The sequence below is a fragment of the Pongo pygmaeus genome, chromosome 18, assembly GCF_028885625.2.
Source record: "Pongo pygmaeus isolate AG05252 chromosome 18, NHGRI_mPonPyg2-v2.0_pri, whole genome shotgun sequence".
NCBI lineage: Eukaryota > Metazoa > Chordata > Mammalia > Primates > Hominidae > Pongo > Pongo pygmaeus.
Genome location: NC_072391.2, coordinates 13,267,418 through 13,285,690, shown reverse-complemented (window position 1 = coordinate 13,285,690; position 18,273 = coordinate 13,267,418). Strand labels below are relative to the sequence as shown.

At 38.7% G+C, this 18,273-nt stretch overlaps 1 protein-coding gene across 3 annotated transcripts in view; it reads left to right on the top strand.

Annotated features, from left to right (window-relative positions):
- The window catches only part of LOC134738563 (cytochrome b-c1 complex subunit 2, mitochondrial-like), a 54,535-nt gene that overhangs the window by 10,429 nt on the left and 25,833 nt on the right, over positions 1-18,273 (top strand). For all 3 annotated transcript variants that reach the window (XM_063654663.1, XM_063654664.1, XM_063654665.1), the window contains exons 5-12: positions 2,273-2,329; positions 2,576-2,700; positions 5,218-5,315; positions 8,475-8,532; positions 11,357-11,452; positions 11,755-11,954; positions 13,728-13,808; positions 15,998-16,074. In XM_063654663.1, the coding sequence (XP_063510733.1) occupies positions 2,273-2,329; positions 2,576-2,700; positions 5,218-5,315; positions 8,475-8,532; positions 11,357-11,452; positions 11,755-11,954; positions 13,728-13,808; positions 15,998-16,074 (792 nt within the window). The remainder of the gene's footprint in view (positions 1-2,272; positions 2,330-2,575; positions 2,701-5,217; positions 5,316-8,474; positions 8,533-11,356; positions 11,453-11,754; positions 11,955-13,727; positions 13,809-15,997; positions 16,075-18,273) is intronic.

Genomic DNA, 18,273 nt, shown 5'->3' with positions numbered 1-18,273 from the left:
GCTGTTTTGTCAGCATTGAAAATCTGTGGTTTAGTGTAGCCACCTTCATCGATGATCTTATGTAGATCTTCTGGATAACTTGCTGCAGCTTCTATATTAGCATTTGCTGCTTCACTGTGTACTATTATATTAAGAAGATGGCTTCTTTCCTTAAAGCTCATGAACTAACCTCTGCTAGCTTCAGACTTTTCTTCTGCACCTCACCTCTCTCAGCCTTCATATAATTGAAGAGAGTTAGGGCATTGCTCTGGATTAAGCTTTGACTTAAGGGAATACAGTTTGATCTAATCCAGACCAGTAAAACTCTCTGTTATCAGCAATAAGGCTGTCTTGCTTTCATATCATTCATGTGTTCAGTGGAGTAGCACTTTTAGTTTTCTTCAAGAACTGCACTGTTGCAAGAGGCCTAGCTTTTGACCTGTCTCCGTTTTTAACATGCCTTCTTCACTTCCTCAGAAGCTTAATCCCTTCTAGCTTCTGATTTAAAGTGAGAGACATGAGACTCTTCCTTTCACTTGTATACTTAGAGGCCATTGTCGGGTTATTCATTAGCTTAATTTCAATATTGCTGTGTCTCAGGAGTAGGAAGATCCAAAGAGAGGGAGAGAGACTTGGGGAGCAGCTGGTCAGTGGAACAGTCAGGACAGAAACAGCATTTCTTTTTTTTAATTAATTTATTTTAAAGACAGGGTCTTGCTCTGTTGCCCAGGCTAGAGTGGAGTGGTGCAGACATGTCTTATTGCAGCCTTGAACTCCTGGGCTCAAGCGATTCTTCTCCCTCCGCTTCCCAATTACCTAGGACTATAGGCACATTCCTCCATGCCCGGCTAATTTTTTGTTTTTTTTTTGTACAGATGGAGGTCTCACTATGTTGCCCAGACTGGTCTTGAACTCCTGGCCTCAGGTGATCCTCTCACCTCAGCTCAGCATGCTGGGATTACAGATGTGAGCCACTGCACCCAGCCCAGATTTTTTATATATTGTGTTGTCAGTGGTAAAGATGATAGAGAATGTCTCATTCTGCTGATAAGAGTATAAATTGATACAACCACTTAGGAAAGAATCAAAGAATATCTGGTAATATTGAAAAACCCCACAGTTTTTAATCACATTCACAAAGGTATTCTTTATAAAGACTGGAAATGATCTAAGTGTCCATCTTTAGGGAAATGGGTAAAGTATGACAGAGTCATGATGAGACCGCTACACAGCCATTACGGAATGAACTAGATCTATACATCAACATAGCACAACTGAAGGGCAAAATAGTGTGTGAACAAGCAAGTTTCAAGATTTTTTTAAGGTATTTTAATTTTTTAAGCAGAAAAATACTATGTAGTGCTTATGATTGTGGTTTCCAGAGTGGGAGAGAGTGAGGGAATTGGCCTTGGAAGGGTACGAAAAGATCTTCAACTTTATTTGCCATTTTAAAAAATTGTGGTCAAATGTATATAACATAAATTTTTTTTTTTTTTTTTTTTAAGACAGTCTCGCTGTGTCGCCCAGGCTGGAGTGCAGTGGCATGATCTTGGCTCACTGTAACCTCTGCCTCTTGGGTTCAAGCGATTCTCCTACCTCAGCCTCCCTGGTAGCTGGGATTACAGGCATGCGCCACCATGCTTGGCTAATTTTTGTATTTTTAGTAGAGACCATGGTTTCACCCTGTCGGCCAGGCTGGTCTCAAACTCCTGACCTCAAGTGATCCGCCCACCTCGGCCTCCCAAAGTGCTGGGATTACAGGTGTGAGCCACCGCACCCGGCCCAAATTTATCATTTTCTTGAGTGTGCAGTTAAGTGGTATTCAGCAACCATCACCAACATTCAGCTCCAGAACTTTCCTTTCTTCTCCCACCTGAAACTCTGTACCTGTTAAACAATGGCTGCTCATTCTCCCCTCCCCTCAGCCTCTGGCAACTGCCATTCTCTTTTCAGTCTCTACAAATTTGACTACTCCAGGTACCTCATAAGTAGAATCATACAATATTTGTCCCTTTGTGACTGGCTTATTATCCTTAGCATAATGTCCTCAGGGTTCATCTGTGTTGTAACGTGACCAGATTTCACTCCTTTTAAGGTTGAATTATTTGCTGGTTTTTAAAAAAATTTTGAATTTTAGTTGGTGAATATGTGGAGTTTTGTTATATTATTGTTCGCACCTTTTATACTTCAGAAATTTTCTTTCCAAAGGAATTGGTTGATATAACAGAAGATTATAAGGGGAAGCTTACTATCCTGATTCAGATGATTTACTGTAGTTTATTTTCCAATTCAGTGTGACCGCAACAAGGGAAAACATGGCTTACACTGTGGAATGCCTGCGGGATGATGTGTAAGTACCTGTGTGTGTTTAGGACTTCTGCTTTGAAAGAAATACTAAGCTGCTCATTTCTGGTCTTTGTAATGCATCATTATGACCTCTGACTTCCATTTTGGATTATTGTTCATAAACTGCTCAAAAACACTGTGCTTACCACAAGACGTAAACTTTCACATTGAGAGCATTACAGCTATGTAGAATCTCAAATGTTGGCTTTACATTTTTGACTCGTAATTCTTATCTTGATGTCTTCTGTAGTGATATTCTAATGGAGTTCCTGCTCAATGTCACCACAGCACCAGAATTTCGTTGTTGGGAAGTAGCTAACCTTCAGCCTCAGCTAAAGATTGACAAAGCTGTGGCCTTTCAGAATCCGCAGACTCGTAAGTACATTTCCAGATCACATTTGATTCTAAGATAACTGGGTTTTTTAGAAGGTCAATTTATAGAAGAAAAAAAATTGCTGTCAAAATTTATTTATTTATTTATTTTTATTTATTTTTTTGAGACAGAGTCTCACTCTGTCACCCAGGCTGGAGTGCAGTGGCACGATCTTGGCTCACTGCAACCTCCGCCTCCCGGGTTCAAGCAATTCTCCTGCCTCAGCCTCCTGAGCAGCTGGAATTATAGGTGTGCACCACCACACCTGGCTAATTTTTTGTATTTTTAGTAGAAACGGGGTTTTGCCATATTGGTCAGACTGGAGTTCAGTCTTGAATTCCTGGCCTCAAGTGATCTACCCACCTCAGCCTCCCAAAGTGCTGGTGTTACAGGTGTGAGCTACCATGCCTGGCCAAATGTTTTACTACTTGAATTTGAAAATATCTTTTTCAAAAATTTGTTATTTAGATTTATTATTCTTTTGTTTCTAAACACTTATAATCATTTTTCATGTTTGATGGTAAGTAAATTGTTTGTAAGATCCTAGAAGTTTTTCCTGTTTCCTTCCCAATGTTTTGTTTTTGTTTGTTTGTTTGTTTTTGAGACAGGGTGTTGCTTGTTGCCCAGGCTGGAGTGCAGTGGCACAGTCTCACTGCAGCCTGAACCTTCTGGACTCAGGTGATCCTCCTGCTTCAGCCTCCTGAGTAGCTGGGTCTACAGGCACACACCACCACACCCTGCTAATTTTTATTTTTAGTTTTTTATGGAGATGAGGTCTCACTCTATTGCCCAGGCTGGTCTCAAACTCCTGGGCTGAAGTGATCCTCCCACCTCAGCTTCCCAAAGTGCTAGGATTACAGGCGTGAGCCACTGTGCCTGACCCCTAGTGATTTTTAAGAGTTGTTTTGCTTACCCCAAATCCTGTACCAGTTTATTGCTGCTGCTATTATTGCTTACTGTTGTGTTGCTATTATTGTTTAGCCATCTCCTCTTTATTGAGTCTTTCCAAAGTAAGTAACTTAATTTTTTTAAATAGGAATCTTTTTTGCATTCATATTTTATGTTTATATAATGTCTAATTATATAATCTTGACAAGTACAACTGGTAATACAAGTCTGTAAACAAGCGCTGCTGACTCTTGGGAGTCATACAACTTCTGGTGGGAGCAGAAATGTGCAGGAAGAGCAGAAATAGCTCAACTCAGTGGCTCAGCATGGGACAGGCTGCCCTCCACATGCAGGCCTGGGGACTGATGTTATTTCGTGATGATGCTTGGTGTCACAGAGAAGCATGATCTTTGTTGCTCAGGATTTCTACTGAAGAAATAGATAGAATAGTACAATTTTAGAAAAGATGACCTATGTGTCCAGAGTGGCTTCTTCCCCACTGGCGGCTGTGAGGCACCAGCCTGCATCTATTCTGCCTGAACAGTTACTATGTAGTCTCCTGGCTGGTGTCAGGTTCCAGGTTTACATCTTGAGTCCATCTCCCACACGGCCATTACAATGATCCTTCTGACATGAAAGTAAGCCTTCTTATTATCTGTGGGATAAAGTCCAAACAGCATATACATATATGGCCTTGCATGACCTTACCCCAGCCCACTTCTCTTACTTTATGCTCTACCCTCTTCTTCCAGCTGCAATTCCCATTTGAATCAAATTATCGTTATACTTTATGCCTTTGTTTTGTCTGCTTCCTATGCCTAAAATGATGTTCCCAAATGATTTCCCCTGGGAAACACCAGCTCGTTCTGTAAGATGGATCCCATATATTACTTGTATTAATTGTTTTCCAATTCCCACTGCCCTTCCCTTGTACCTCTACTGCACTTCTGACACACTGCTGACATTGTACCCATAATACTTTATTTCACAGTTTTTCCTCTTAAAATTTGAGGGCAGGCATTGTATATTCCACATCTCTGTATTTCTGGCACCTAGCACAGTGCCTCGCATAGGCAAGTTGCCAGGTAATGAGCAACTGAAGGAAATACTGCAGGCAAAAAGGCATTGAAGCAAGAAAGCAGGGAGAGCACCAAGCACCACGGAGGAGTATGTCCCAGTGGAAGCTCCCATTGGTCCCCTGAAAGCTACCTGACAATCTCCTTATTACCTAGAGAGGAAACGTAGGAGTAAGTAAAATTCAGATTAAATGACTTGTCCAAGGTCACATGGCAAGATGGCAGCAGAACCATAACTAGATGGGGACTTCCCAAAACCCAGGCCAGTATACCTTCCAAGTGATACCAGCTAGGTTAAAGTTAGAAAAGTGGTTTAGGTGGACTCCAGTATATAGAAGCTGCTGCCTTGTAATCTTTTTTTTTTTTTTCTCAGCACATTCTACTGGCAGAAACTGGCAGTTACTAGAGGTTAAATAATAATAAATTTTAAGTCCTGTCAACATATGAATGCCAGAAGATGACCAAATTTGTATAGGCTTGTTGCTTTCTAGGTTTTAAAAATGTTGTCTTTACTGAAAGTGCATTTCCCTAAATGCTTCTTCACTTATCTCACAGATGTCATTGAAAATTTGCATGCAGCAGCTTACCGGAATGCCTTGGCTAATCCCTTGTATTGTCCTGACTATAGGATTGGAAAAGTGACATCAGAGGAGGTACCAATAAAACATATTTTGAAATGTGCTTGTTTTTCACATTAAATTGAACATCTACCATTTCAGGCTTGTTTGTTAATTTTTCCTTTTATCTTCTAACCTTAAGAAATTCAACGTGCTTGCTTTTTCATCCACCTGCTTTTTAACTAAAATTTTATCTGAACAATTTTTGTATATCCTTTAAGAAATGTTTTCATGACTAAAGGGACATGATCATTACAGAAAAATTAAAAAGTAAAATCAAACAAAATGAAGGAAAAGAAAACATCTCACGTACCTAAAGGCACTCAGTGTTAATACCTGGTATATTTTCTTCTAAACCCTTTTCTGTGTGTATGTATCTTTTTTGTTTGTTTGTTTGTTTGTTTTAAATACCGGGTCTTGCTGTGTTGCCTAGGCTGGTCTTGAACTCTTAAGCTCAAGCAGTCCTTCTGCCTCTGCCTCTCAAAGTGCTGGGATTACAGGCATGAGCCATTGCACCCAGCCTGTGTATCTTTTTTAAACAGTATTTAAATGTTTAAGTATCATAATAGGGGCTGGGCCCAGTGGCTCACACCTGTAATCTCAGTACTTTGGGAGGCCAAGACAGAAGGATCACTTGAGGCCAGGAGTTCAAGATCAGCCTGGGCAACATAGCAAGACCCTGTCTCTACAAAAAAAAAAAAAATGTGTGTGTGTGTGTGTGTGTGTGTGTGTGTATGTGTATGTGTGTGTGTATATGTATATATAAAATAGGTCCTTTGACTAAAACTCTTTGGTCTCTCTGAATTTGTAAATAAGACTTGAGCCCACTTCCTTAGCTCCCAATCCATCCTCGCTCGCTCATTCACGTTCTTCAGCACACCAGCCTCCGTTTGCTGGCTGTAGGGGTTTGTCACATGCCACAGCCATATGTGCATCTTAGAACTTTGTTTCCAAAACTGAAACATTGAATGCTAAATCTACAAGTGTAGATATGTGCATATAATCTTAATTTCCTATTCCTACCACCCAGACCCAAAAACAGATTTTATCAAAAGACATTAAGAGAAAAATTGGGAATTATCAACACCTTCAAAGTATATCTGACTCAAAAATTTAAGGTTTTTACTCTCGTTTCATTCTTAGTTAGCCGTTACAGAAAACTAAACTGTATCCCTTGCTCTTTTTGACTTATCAATTAACAATTTGATGCCTTCCATTTATATGGCACTTTTATTTACAAATTTTAACTTGTATCATCCAACTTGAACAGGCAGCAGTTTTCATAAGACTGGACTCTAATGAGTTTTGAAATTTTTTAGACATCAAATTCAGCCTCATGAAGATGTGTCATTAAGTTAGCTAAAACATAGCAAAAGTTTATCTACAAGGATGGCTATTGTAATATTGTTTTATAATTGTGAAAAATTAGAAACAAGTTAATATCCAGCATTAGGGAACTAGTTAAATAACTTATAGAATGGAACAGTATTCAACCATTCAAAAATATTAGTTGATACATAAAACTTCACAGCATATTGTCACATAAAGCAATTTACGAATTAGGACATACCAAAAGGTCCCTTTTTTTAATAAAAGGTATGTATGTATGCATTATAGACAAATACCAAGATGTTAACTGTCATAACTTGGTTATCTCAAAGTTAATAGTATTTTTTAAATGTGTCCCTAGGCTAAAGGAAACTCTAAAGAAATTGGCGCTAGAATACTTGGAGCAATGGCAGCATCAATAGAAAAACATAAATAGAAAAAGAGTATGACTCTCCAAGGTTACTCCATAGATATAGACACCATTCATTTTAGGGCACGGATTATGATAAATCGATTAAAAGTTCAGTTTCATTACTTTAGCCCAGTGATTCTCAAACATTATCACTTTCCTTCCTGAGGAGCCTTTCCAGCCATTTTTTTGTAAACCTCTTACTTTTAATACCACAGATAGAGTTTATGTACTGTATATTTGTACTTTATACATAAAAGTCATGAGTTTTTTTTTTCTTAGTTACCCCAAACCAATTTTTACCCATCTGGAAGGGATAGCATTTCTGTTGAAAGTAGATGTTTTAGCCCTACTTTTGTATATTAAGCCTAAGGTGGTAATATAAACCAGTGATTACCAAGTCTCACCAATCTTCGGATCACCTGAGTGGTTGATTGGATGGATGGGTAGTTGGTTGGTTTTAAATAGGATTCTAGGATTCCACATTTAATATTTTATATCAGTCTGTAGGGTAAGTGCCAAGAATGGGGGACAGTGACCGTTTTTGTTTTTCAAGCTCTCTGAGTAATTCTGTGGTCATAGAGTTTGGACACCCTGGTACAAACAATGACTTCATGGTCAGAAAAGCTTTGTAGAGATTGGCTTCAAAGATGGACGAGAAGGGTGTTGTGGTAAAACTCTGTTAGCCCTGTTATAGAATGTTAATAGTGCTTCATTACTACCTATATAAACACAAAAAGAAACCTGATATACTACGTAAGCTACATTATAATAAAAATCATAGTCCACTTTTTCAAGTTTAGGCCAACGTATGCTCTAATTTCTTTTTATTCCCTTTTTTTTTTTTTTTTTTGAGACAGAATCTTGCTGTGTCACCCAGGCCAGAGTGCAGTAGCACGATCTCAGCTCACTGCAACCTCTGCCTCCTGGGTTCAAACAATTCTCGTGCCTCAGCCACCCAAGTAGCTGGGATTACAGGCATGCACCACCATGCCTGGCTAATTTTTGCATTTTTAGTAGAGTCAGGATTTCGCTGTGTTGCCCAGGCTGGTCTCAAACTCGTGGCCTCAAATGATCTGCCAGCCTTGGCCTCCCAGAGTGCTGGGATTACAGGCATGAGCTACTGCACCCAGCCTCTTTTTATTCCTTTTATAAATAACAGCTTTGTTGAGATGTAATTCACCATACTATACAACCTATTTAAAGTGTACACAATTCAGTGGTTTTCATTATATTCACAGAGTTGTGCAACCATGACCACAATTAGGTTCTAGTTCTTTTAAGCAATAATTTTTATAATAAAATCCCAGGGTAATTCACCTCAGTTAGTACCTTGTAGTTCATTACAGCAGCTTATAAGGCTAAGTATTTATTTTCTTCCAAGCTGTACTTTTATGTTTTTACAGCTTTTTATATTTATGCTAATATAACCTAATAAGTGTTTTTAACTTCCTCAGTTACATTACTTCATTCAGAACCATTTCACAAGTGCAAGAATGGCTTTGATTGGACTTGGTAAGTTTAGAGTATTGCCTGCCTATCAGTTTGCTTCCTTAAGAGCAGTTCCTTAAACTGTAATTATGTGAACATAGGATTGAACAAAATTTGAAAACTTCAGCCTTCTATTTATGTCAGACAGGCAATATATCATAGGATTTTAATTGCTAGTCATTTGTTTTGGAAGGCAGAATCCAACATTTAAATTCGTAAACCACTGGCTTTAAATTCTTTACAGTATTTGTAAAACCTGTGACAAAGGTGAATTTCTCAAAGCAAAGAGCTTTTACAAACTTTTTTAAAAGGAAGTACAGCTTACTAGAAAAACAGGCAAAGGGCATGAACAGACAGTTCATGGGAGAAATATGTTTGTATATGTGTAGCCAACTATCTTTGTTTTAAATGATCAGCCTCACTAATAATTAAGAAAATTTTAATCTGTGATATTGGCAAAATTAAAAGATTGACTCTGCCCAGAATTAACCAGGGTATGGAGAAATAGGCACTCTCACAAATTGTTAGTAGGAATATAAACTAGTACAACATTTTGGGAGATCTTTTTGAATATATCTGTTAAAATTCTAGGCTGGGCATGGTGGCTTATGCCTGTAATCCTAGCACTTTGGGAGGCTGAGGTGAGCAGATCACCTGAGGTCAGGAGTTCAAGACCAGCCTAGCCAACATGGCGAAACCCCGTCTCTACTAAAAACACAAAAACTAGTCAGGCATGGTGACACATGCCTGTAATCCCAGCTATCGAGGGGCTGAGGAGGAGAATTGCTTGAACCCAGGAGGCAGTGATTGCAGTCAGCTGAGATCATGCCACTGCACTCCAGCATGGGCGACAGAGTGAGACTCTGTCTCAAAAAAATAAAATTCTAAATGTTTATACTCGTAGACCCAGTGACTTTTAAGAATTTGTCTTACAGAAACATTAGATCAAGTTTACAAAGTAGTTGTATGAGAATATCATTTGTAATATTTTTTGTTTTGTTTTGCAAATAACAGCTTAAGATATAATTTACATGCCATAAAATTCACCCTTTTGAAGTGAATAGTTCTGTGGTTTTTAATAGATTCAACTATTACCACTACCTAATTTCAGGGTGTGTTCATCATCCCCCCAAAAGCCCCATACCCATTAGCAGCCACTCCCCATTCTCATCTTCCCCCTGCCTGTGGCATCCACTAATCTACTTTGTTTTTTTTTTTTAAGAGATGGAGGTCTCATTCTGTTGCCCAAGCTGGAGCACAGTGGCACAATCATAGCTCACTGCCTTGAACTCCTAGGCTCAGGTGATCCTCCCACCTCAGCCTCCTAAGTAGCAATAATCTACTTTGTCTCTATAGATTTGACTATTCTGGACATTTCCTATAAATGGAGTCATACGATATGTGGCCTTTTGTAACTGGCTTTTCTTACTTAGCATCATGTTTTCAAGGTCCATCCATATTGTAGCATGTGTCAATGTCTTATTCCCTTTTATGGCTCAAGAATACCCCATTACCACATTTTGTTTATTCATTCATTGGCATTTGGGTTGTTTTTACCTTTTGGCTGTCATAAATGTAAACATTCATGTGTACATTTTTCTTAGGACACCTGTTTTTAGTTCTTTTGGTTATGTCTAAGAATAGAATTGCCAGGACATATGGTAACTCTGTTTAACCATCTGGGGAACTGCCAGACTGTTGTCCAAAGTAGCTGCACCATTTTACATGCCCACCAGCAGTGCACAAAGGTTTCAATTTCTCCACATCCTTACCAACACTTATTGTCTGTCTTTCTGATTATGAACGTACTACTGGGTGGGAAGTGTTCATTGTAGTTTTGATTTGTATTTCCCTAATGACAAATGACATTGAACATATTTTCATGTGCTTTTTGTCCATTTGTATAACTTTTTGTTTGTTTGTTTTTTTGAGACAGAGGCTTGCTCTGTCACCCAGGCTGGAGTGCAGTGGCACAATCTCAGCTCACTGCAACCTCCACTTCCCAGGTTCAAGCTATTCTCTGGCCTCAGCCTCCCAAGTAGCTGGGATTACAGGTGCATGCCACCATTCCTGGCTAATTTTTGTAATTTTAGTAGAGATGGGGTTTCACCATGTTGGCTGGGCTGGTCTCGAACTCCTGAGCTCAGGTGATCCACCCACCTCGGCCTCCCAAACTGTTGGGATTATAGATGTGAGCCACCGTGTCCGGTCAGCTTTGGAGAAATGTCTATTCAAGTCTTTGCCCATTTTTAAATTTTTTTTTAAATTGTTGAGTTGTAAAGGTTCTTTATATATTTTGGATACTCAAGCTGTTAGCAGATATATTATCTGTAAATATTTTCCTTCATTTCATGGGTCCTGTTTTTACTTTCTTGATATAGTGTTCTTTGATGGACAATGCAATGTTGTTTTAAGAGCTAACTGTTAGAAACATGCTAACGTCCATTAGGAGGGGATTGATCAAATAAATGGTGGTACAGCCATAGAAAGGGATTCTTTATAACCATTAAATATTTGATGTAGACTACTCACTTAGAAATTTGCGAATTATGAAAGATAAGTTAGAAACAATATCAATAGAATGATACCATTTTAGAAATAAATTGAGGATAATATTAACTACACAGAAAAAAATTCTAGATGAATAGTATTACTAAGTATATAGTAAATAGTTTAGTAATAGAAAACTGTAATTGGGTATCTCTGTGTGGCATTATGGCAGGAAGACTCTTATTTATTTTGTAGTGTTTGGATTTTACAATCGTATTTTTAAAACAAGGAAAAAATATTTTATGATTGTGTTTTAGTAATTCTGGTTCTAGCTTTGTTTTTGCTTCTGTTGAAACAGGTGTGAGTCATCCTGTTCTAAAGCAAGTTGCTGAACAGTTTCTCAACATGAGGGGTAGACTTGGTTTATCTGGTGCAAAGGCCAAATACTGTGGAGGTAAGCATTTCATTCTATTAGGGTTAATTTATCAGAAGGGCATTTCCCCACTAGAATAGCATGTCGAGGTGGAATAGGCCTGAATATTTACTACTCAACAGTCTCAGCACAGAATTGGATGGCTTGGGTATTGTATTTTGAGCATATGTTTTGTGTGTGTTTGGGGACAGGATGGCATGGGGAAAGCACCGAGCCGCAGAAAAGACTCGTGGGTTAATACTGTGTTGTAGGAAATACTGGAGAATGAAACCAATGGTGAACAAGCCATTTTCTTCTTCCCTCTATCCTTAACCTGGCCCCAGGTGAAATCCGAGAACAGAATGGAGACAGTCTTGTCCATGCCGCTTTTGTAGCAGAAAGTGCTGTTGCGGGAAGTGCAGAGGCAAATGCATTTAGTGTTCTCCAGCATGTCCTCGGTGCTGGGCCGCATGTCAAGAGGAGCAGCAACACCACCAGCCGTCTGCACCAGGCTGTTGCCAAGGCAACTCAGCAGCCATTTGATGTGAGTCTGAATAGTTGGTATCTCTCTTTTTGCTTTCAAAGGCTCAGTATTTAAGATATAATTCTGATAATCTACTCTTAAAATGTAAGACAAACACACAGAAAATCTTTGTATGATTGAAGAGATAGCCAGGCTTGATTTTAGTATCTTTGAGGGCCTATCAAAAACTCACTGGCTTTTCCACTTTGTCTATTACTTGTCATTAGTAATATAAAAAGAGGAATTGAATGCTTAGAAATAAAGGGAATCCACACATCCGTTCCCTTTAGAATAAAGTTGTAGATATTAAACTTTCCCCTAGATTCTAACTAGTCTTTTTCTCTAGATTTTCTTCTGTCCCCTTCTGTTCTTGTGGCTACTGTATCCTGAATCTCACTATTCCTTGTTTTCCAAGCAAGTGGACAAGATGAACACCAAGAAATTGTTTACAGATCACTCATTCGCTTGAGATTAAATTTAAAAAGAAAAATGAGAGGCTGGTGCAGTGGCTCACAACTAAAATCCCCGCACTCTGAGAGGCTGAGGTGGGCGGATCACTTGAGGTCAGGAGTTCGAGACCAGCCTGGCCAACATGGTGAAACCCCCATCTCTCCTAATCCAATGAAGTAATTTAATAGAAATTCCTAGTTCAGAACTTGGCCAGAAATTTAGAGTATAAATAGGATGGCCTCAGAATTATAATTAAAGAAATTGAAGTCCAGGCCAAGCACAGTGGCTCACGCCTGTAATCCCAGCACTTTGGGAGGCCGAGGTGGGTGGATCACGAGGTCAGGAGATCGAGACCATCCTGGCTAACACGGTGAAACCCCGTCTCTACTAAAAATACAAAAATTGGCTGGGCGTGGTGGCGCACGCCTGTAGTCCCAGCTACTCGGGAGGCTGAGGCAGAAGAATCACTTGAACCTGGGAGGCAGAGGATTCAGTGAGCCGAGATCATGCCACTGCACTCCAGCCTGGGTGACAGAGCAAGACTCTGTCTCAAAAAAATATATAAATAAATAAAAGAATTGAAGTCCATTCTTATGCTTTACATGGACTGAGCCAATGGTTCTCTAAGTTTATTGTACAGAAGAATCACCTGGAACACTTGTTAAAAATCTGGGCTCCCAGGCTACATCCACAGGGACCTGAGTCAGTAGGTCCATTTTGGGAATCTGAAAGTTTGTATTTTTAATAAGAATTTAGATAATTTTTATGTAAATGGTCCACATAAACACTGCAAATCGGGTTCACCCTAGAGAGCTAAAAGCTCTGCTCAAACTAGATAGCAATATCCCTGTTATTCAGAGGCTAAACTCTTGATACCTTGGACATCTGGGTAATGACCACTAAGCAGAAATTTTTCTCTTAACTTTTTGACATGAGTGTATAAGAGAAATGAAAGTAAATTGGTGAAAAAGTCCCTACCAACAGCAGAGAGAAGAAACCAGGTCTGCCTAATGCCAAAGCCCATCTATATTATAATAATAATGTTTGCAGATTAGTGTTTGCAGATTAGTGTTTTAATCATCTAAAGAAGGTTAGACAATACCCAGCATAAAGGAAAGAGAGCAGTCATTTTAGAAATATTTAAATGAAAAAACAAAGCCATGATAGTTCTGAAAGAGGTAACCTATTTACAGAATATTTCACTTCTTGACAGAACTGGTTAAGTAAAATATTAATCTATTTTGTTTATACTGTGAAGGTCCAAGTTTTTTCAAGGCAAACAAAGAAATCATGCCCTGTTTTACCTGGTAGAATATCATACAGTAAAGTCTCATTATCTTTCAGGTTTCTGCATTTAATGCCAGTTACTCAGATTCTGGACTCTTCGGGATTTATACTCTCTCCCAGGCCACAGCTGCTGGAGATGTAAGCTGCAAACTCACCAAACTTCTTTCATGAACAAGTTATTTCCTCCCCCCCAACATCAACATGTTTTTAGTTAAAATATGGAATGTTTGAATGCAATGCAATGACTTATCAGAGCTCTGTAGAGTATGATATCATTGAAGCATTATCTGCTGTAGGGAAATGTACACATGTATACTAATGCTTCCAGGAAAGAGGAGAGAATTGCCTCCTTCATATTTTGGTTCTGGTTGGACAAGTTGCATTGAGTTGGCTCTGAGACATCTAAATTGAGAACCCAGGAGAGGGGAAGGCCAGGATGTTTATTTGCAAGTCTTCAGTATACAGATTATGTTGAAATCAGGGATATGTATGAATGATTGTAGGAAAAGAAAACTAAAGCTCAATTTCTGGGAAACAACACCATTTAAGGAGTAAGTGGCTAAGAAAAATGGCCCAGGTAAACAGAAAGAAAAAGAGAAGCTGATATATTTGATGGATAGGAAAGAGAGTATGTTTAACACCATTTTGGCCCACAGTGAAATAACATTCATTACCACTGAGAAGTCTGGTAGTTTCAGCAAGCTAGGACATCATGGGTGATCTTAACAGTTTTGACTAGAGTAGTGGAAATTGGCTAAAATGTGTAGTGATTAAGGAATGAATGACAAGTAAGAAATGAGAGGTTGGTGTGGGCTAGTGGAGCTTAGACATTCAAGGAGCAGGTTGTTTTAGGAGAGTTTACACTGAGAGATTAGGTTGAAAGAGACATACTGAACAAAAAGATCGAAGCAGATGTCGGAGATAGAAAATTATAAATGGCTCAAGTCTGAGAAAGGAATACGTGGGATCCAGCACACAAGTGGACCTTTTAGCCTTACAGACAGGCTAATATTGGAAGATATTGGGAAGATGGGGAAGTACCTCCTCAGTGAGGCAGGAGGCTAAGTCATGTTTTGACAGACAAGAGAGGAAAGTTTAAAGAAAGTAGTGAAGTTTGGGACAGACAAATAGTGAGGTACACAAAAAGTGGGTATTCGCTGTAGTGTAGATGTATCCTTGAAATCAGCGACCACAGATTCATAGTACAGTCAGTCAGCACTGTCATGTAATTTTTCATCAGTTGCATTCACAAGCCTAATGGAGAAATGGAGGAGGTAGGTATTAGGGTTAATCCCAGGTTGGAATCCTGCAAAGTGGGCAGGTCAGAAGTATGAGGAGATAGCAAGGGAGTTGGGAGCATTGGCAAGAGTGATTAAAAGGATAATTCAGGGATCTAGGCTCAATAGAGAAGTGAAGCCAGAGGGGGCCTGATAAATTGAAAGACTGGACAAGTCAAGGAACTAGAGATCTTGATAAAGTGGAAGAATAAGGATAGTGAGATTAAAGACTGAGGTCGGGGTCTTAGAATTGAGGGCTTCAGAGGTATGCAGATTTAGGCTATGATCAGGTCTGGGGTGTGGCTCTGAAAATGGGCAGCTAAAATGAAGGGGAAATGGAGGTCCTAGAATTTAGGTGATCAGAGGGAAAAATAAGTAGCAGGCCCAGCCAGCACTGGGATGGAGAAAATCATGGCCAGATTTATTTATTTATTCAACAAATATTTACCAAGTACCCACATCCCTGGAACTTTATTCTTTCTTTCTTTTTTTAAATACCATACAAGGATTAGATTCCTTCTTGACTCTGGCTTAGTAAGTGTGGACAAGCCTTACAAATTGGCTGTGTATGGATTACTACTCTCTTCTTAGTGAATAGTAAGAGATAGCAGTAGTAATGGCATGACACTGCAAGAGTCTGGGGAAGTTTTAAAGGTGCTTGTTCTTTATGGGTGATTAGAAATCCATGTGTTTGGCCAGGTGTGGTGGCTCACACCTATAATCCCAACACTTTGGGAGGTTAAGGTGGGAGGATTACTTGAGCCCACACATCTCTACAAAAAAAGCTAAAAAATTAGCCAGGCCTGGTAGCATGCACCTGTAGTCCCAGCTTCTTGGGAGGCTGGGGCAGGAGGATTGTGTATAAACAGCTGCTTTATGAACATAGGAAGAATAAGGAACCCATAGTGATGACAGCATTCCGCATGGACACTGTGCTGTTTGTCTGGAACTAACCTTCTATCTGTGTTTTTGCCTCGGTAAAGAAGTGTGTCAGTGCTGCAGAGACTCTGGTACTGACCACAGATGACCAACTTTTCTTATCTGTCCTAGGTTATCAAGGCTGCCTATAATCAAGTAAAAACAATAGCTCAAGGAAACCTTTCCAACACAGATGTCCAAGCTGCCAAGTAAGTCTCAGTATTAACTGTGTTTTATGTTTTTGTTATTTGAAAGTTGTATTCTTTTCAGATTATAACAATATTACAATCTATGCTCATAAGGACTGAGAAGTACACAAAAGCATAAAAAGGGAAACATACCCATATCCTACCACCTAAACATATAATTGTTAACATTTTGGCCAGGCACAGTGGCTCACTAATCCCAGCACTTTGGGAGGCCAAGGCAGGTGTTTTCATTTGAGACCAGGAGTTTGAGACCAGCCTGGGCAACATAGCAAGACCTTGTCTCCACCAAAATTAGAGAATAATTGTTAACATTTTTCTTAGTTTATTGATCATGCATTTTTAAACATAATCGTTAATATTGTATACATAGATGCTGCTTGACTTACACTGGGGTTAATGCCCTGAGAAATCCGTATATCAAAAATGCATTTAATACCCTAATAAACCAGTCATCCAGCCAAACAAACATAAGTCAAACCGTCATAAGTTAAGTTAGGGACCATCTGTATACTTTTTTATCTTATTTAAATAGCATCCTTATTATAGAAGTTTGAAAATTACAAATAAAAGACAAAAATGATCTCTGATTTCCCTAGCAATGATTCTGTTTCCATTGATTCAAATTACTAAAAATTTAAACAATATTCATTGGTGTGTCAAAATACACTTGTGCATTTTCTGCAGTTATAAAGATATCTTTGGGCTTAAAATATTTTTGTATTTCATATTACTTTCTTGGTATAGATTCCCAACTAAGAGTTATAACGAAAGGCTCCATGTTAGAGTGTGTGTATGTGTGTATGTTTAAATAATACATTTGACTAGGCGCAGTGGCTCATACCCGTAATCCCAGGACTTTGGGAGGCTGGGGCAGGAGGATCGCTTGAGGCCAGGAGTTCAACCAGCCTTGGTAATGTGGCAAGACGCTGTCTTTACAAAAAGATATTTAAAACTAGCCAGGTATGGTAGTGTGTGCCTGTAGCCCCAGCTACTCAGGAGGCTGAAGAGGGAAGATTGCTTGAGCCCAGGAGTTTGAGGCTGCAGTGAACTAAGATCACGCCATTGCACACTAGCCTGGGCAACCGAGCAAGACCCTGTCTCTTTAAAAAAAAAAAATATATATATATATATATATATATATATATATATATATATATATATTTCTAAGTCACAAATCTAAAGAGATTGTACCAGTTTATAATCACACCACCAGTATATAAGAGTACCTATTCTACAATAGTTTCTTTCTTCATTACTAATTTATACCCAAAAAAGATCTGATTTTGTTTTGTTTTATAAGAAAGACTAAAATACTTGTCTGCTATTTGGCAATTTATAAATCCCCACTGTCCAGATTGAAAGTGCTATCAACACTCCTAATTCATTAGTAGTTCGAGGGTTTCTCTAAAAGAGACAGACTTGGGACAAAATTGGAAATCAACCTGCATTTTCATACAGCAGCTTAAGACATTTAAGTTTGACTCCATCTACTTAGAACAATTCAAAATGTGAATCTTGCAACTCCGGTGGTCGTTATGATCATTTAGTATTGCCCACAGGGGAAGCATGACAGGGAGAATTACAACCCAGGATGGAACAACCTTTTGGTCATTTCTGTTCCCATTAGTATTGTTAGTTTTGTTATGCTGAGCACACTACAAAGTTGCATCTCTTGTATAAGTACAACACAATTTATTAAATATTGTATACATAGAACCAAGAATCGATAGGATGCAGGGCTGCTTGATTGTACCAGAAACAAAACATGATGAGAATACATTGAAACACTGGATTTACTTAAGAAAAACCTAAGTTTTTCAAATCTAATTTATTTAAGAAAATATATTTTCTTAATAAGTGTAACAGTTCTTACAAGGTATGGTAATATGCAGAAAGTAGAATTTTGATTATTAATGTCAAGGTATGTTTTCTGCCATTTTGATGGAGTTGATACTTTTTCTTGTAAGTTCTTCCTGAGTGAAAGAGAGAAGGTGAGGTGTCATTGCTGAAAGGACACACTAATAACCTCTTGGTAGTTTATTGCAGGTAAAATCATTTTTTAATTAAGCTGACAACGTGGTAAGACTGCAGCATTAAATTGTAATTATGCTTAAATGGAAGTCTTTCTGTAGAGTGTTAAAGGATGATAGTTTGAGGTTCAAATAACTCGACTGTCTTATCAAACACCATGTCTATAAG